The 2,951-nt window shown below is 36.4% G+C and overlaps 1 protein-coding gene across 1 annotated transcript in view; it reads left to right on the forward strand.

Annotated features, from left to right (window-relative positions):
* The window catches only part of itgbl1 (integrin, beta-like 1), a 156,703-nt gene extending 155,489 nt beyond the window's left edge, over positions 1-1,214 (forward strand). The window contains exon 11 of the mRNA XM_037686687.1: positions 1,126-1,214. Within this exon, the coding sequence (XP_037542615.1) occupies positions 1,126-1,214 (89 nt within the window). The remainder of the gene's footprint in view (positions 1-1,125) is intronic.
* Positions 1,215-2,951: the final 1,737 nt, after the last annotated feature.

Consider the following 2,951-nt stretch of genomic DNA (forward strand, 5'->3'; position numbering starts at 1 on the left):
TTAAAAGCCACTGGGACGTTATGTTTAGAAAATAAACGTCTCAGTTTATGGGAGTATCAGAGAAACTGAGACGTTTATTTTCTAAACATAACGTTCCAGTGGCTTTTAAACCCCAAAATACATTACGGCAAAGACTGGTTCATCCCAAAGATCCAGTCCCCAGGCACAAACAGAGTAATGTTGTGTATGCTGTTCAGTGTCAGGAGGGCTGTGATCAGTCTTACATCGGGGAAACTAAACAGCCACTGGCCAAAAGGATGGCCCAGCACAGAAGATCAACATCATCAGGCCAGGACTCTGCGGTCTACACTCATCTCCAGGCCAGCGGTCACTCTTTCAGGGATGAAGATGTTCACATCCTGGACAGAGAGGAACAATGGCTTGAGAGAGGAGTAAAGGAGGCCATCTTTGTGAAAAGAAATCGTCCATCGTTAAACAGGGGTGGAGGCCTCCGGGTTCAACTGTCCCCCTCTTACAATGCTGTGATTGCTAGTATCACTCAGCCCTCTGTGAATAGTAAACAGCCATCAGTGTGCTAATGATCCATTGTTAGGCTGATGGTCCTTCTTGAGCTGGTTTTGGTTGTCAGCAGCAAAACTGGTTGATCCACTCTGAGACGGTGCTATTTAAGAGACTGAGCTGAATACAGCTCCTCAGACTGAGGAAGTCTCTCGGATGAGAGACGAAACGTTTCTACATTTTTTTGTTGATTTGCTTTGTTTTGTTTTTTTGAATGTCCAGAGGACCAGATTTAACTTTTTTAGTGGCTAGATTTAGTTTCATTTCACAGTTTTTTTTAAACCTCTGTTACAAAAATATATATATATTTTATGTTTGTCTTGTTTATGTGTTAATGCTAAAACCAGCAATGTGAAAATGAAGGTGAATAAACCTAAGTCTATTGTACTAATGTTCAGATGTACATAATTTAACAGATTTGAGACCCACTTAGTAATTTACCTTGATGGAAAACCACAAGTTGTTATGAATACAATAATAGCTGTCTTGTGTGCTTCCTGTCAGAGAAGTTGCACCTATGGAAGCAAGAGTGTGAAAAGAGGAAGTTCAGGCAGGACGGTGCAGCTCTTTTTAATTCACAGAGTTTTTTCTCACATTTTATCACAGGGAACGGACTGTGTAACTGCGGCAACTGTGAGTGCTGGGAAGGATGGACAGGGAATGCATGCGAAATCTGGGTGGGAGCAGAGTACTGACGAGAGCAGGACTCTGGAGTCAGAAACTAGACTTCCCTTTCTGACCATATGACCTGGATCAAAACCACCATCATTTACGACCAGGCTGGCAAACAGCACCAAAGAAAACTAAAAACGTGGATGTAAATCTGAATGTAAATGTTACAAGTATCATTTTTATTTTCTGCTCCAAACATATTGCAATGTAAACAAATCTTTTTGTAAACAACTTTTTTATGTATTACTACGTATTTCAGATGGCAATCAATAATAAGGCACATGCCAAATGCTGCAAAAGGTGAACATTTTGTATTACATTAATTTTTCTGAAAATTGTACTCTGTTGCACTATACCATATTAGACTGAAACATTTCTTTAACACTTATGCCAAAGGTCTCTCTTCGAAGTGTTTTATTTCTGTTTTTCAAGAAAACAATAAATGTAGCATGGCACAACATTTTGCATGAAAAACCTTAAACATGACTCCAGATTTATTGCAACCTGATATAACTCCAGTGAGCATAACTGCAATGGTGTGTGTGTGTGTGTGTCTATATATACATATATATATTCAAATAAATTCCTATTGATTGTGCCTGTTCTCCTCCAGCAAAACAAATTGCAGCAATAAAAATAAAATAAAAATAAAACTGTCTGCCATGTAAATCTTCACTCGCCTGGTTGTGATGATTAAAGTAGAAGAAACAAACAGGAGGGCATAAATCTTTCACTTGTGGCATACTGTATGTCCATGTCACTTCAAACGGTGATGTAAGGGGATGAGAGCTGCTTCCTCACATCAATAGAAGACTAATAAGACTCACAAGGAAGATGTATTATTTATACTTTGGCGTTTTCCATGCTTAAGTAAGCCAACCCATCTGTTTTCTGTGTCCCATCAACAATGACTGATGCAGTAATATACTGCATGCTATAGTGCATTACATATTAAGTTAATGATATTACAGTAGGCCTTTATATAAATATTTTATTCAGTATTTTGTGTATGTGAATACAACAAACACAAACTGTAGTGTAGACAATCTCATTGCATATATGTAAAAGTAGCGGTACATACCAACAGTTCTTGATAGACATAGCCTACTACATGCAGTTTGTCAATGCCAACCTCTCTCCATGCAACAGATGGGACGTTTTACACACACACACAAAAAGTTTGAATACAGAAGCAACAAAGTATAAAGGTGTATTAGGGTCGCATTGAAAAAATATGTTTGAACATGTTTTTGTTTGTTTCCCAGTTTGACAAAATGTTAAGAAATAAAGTTAAATTTTGTGTAATTCATACTTTAAAATTATGAGGTGTGGAGTGATATTAACGCGCAGATATTTAACATGATGGGACTCAAGAGCAAACCTGGGCTCAAATAGAAAGCAAAAAAAATACACTGTACAATTTGTTTTTAAAACTCACAAAACCACGGCAAAAGTAGGTTTCAACAATAAAGACATTTTTTATTATTATTACACTGTAACATCTGGATCTGAACACGTTTTATAAACAACTTAATAAAATGACAATTGTTTTAAGCTACAGTTGTTCTGAAGTAGTTTGGAAGTTCTGCCAGTTCAACTCAGACTGGTTTAAGACAATGCTTTGCATTGTTTTCTTTATTTAATCCAGTGAAATGCATATATGTATAGGTATATATATATATATATATATATATATATACATATACAGGTAATGATATCTTTAGATATATATGTGTGTGTGTATATATATATATATATAT

This window comes from Nematolebias whitei, chromosome 13, assembly GCF_014905685.2.
Source record: "Nematolebias whitei isolate Nwh7 chromosome 13, NemWhi1, whole genome shotgun sequence".
Classification (NCBI taxonomy): domain Eukaryota; kingdom Metazoa; phylum Chordata; class Actinopteri; order Cyprinodontiformes; family Rivulidae; genus Nematolebias; species Nematolebias whitei.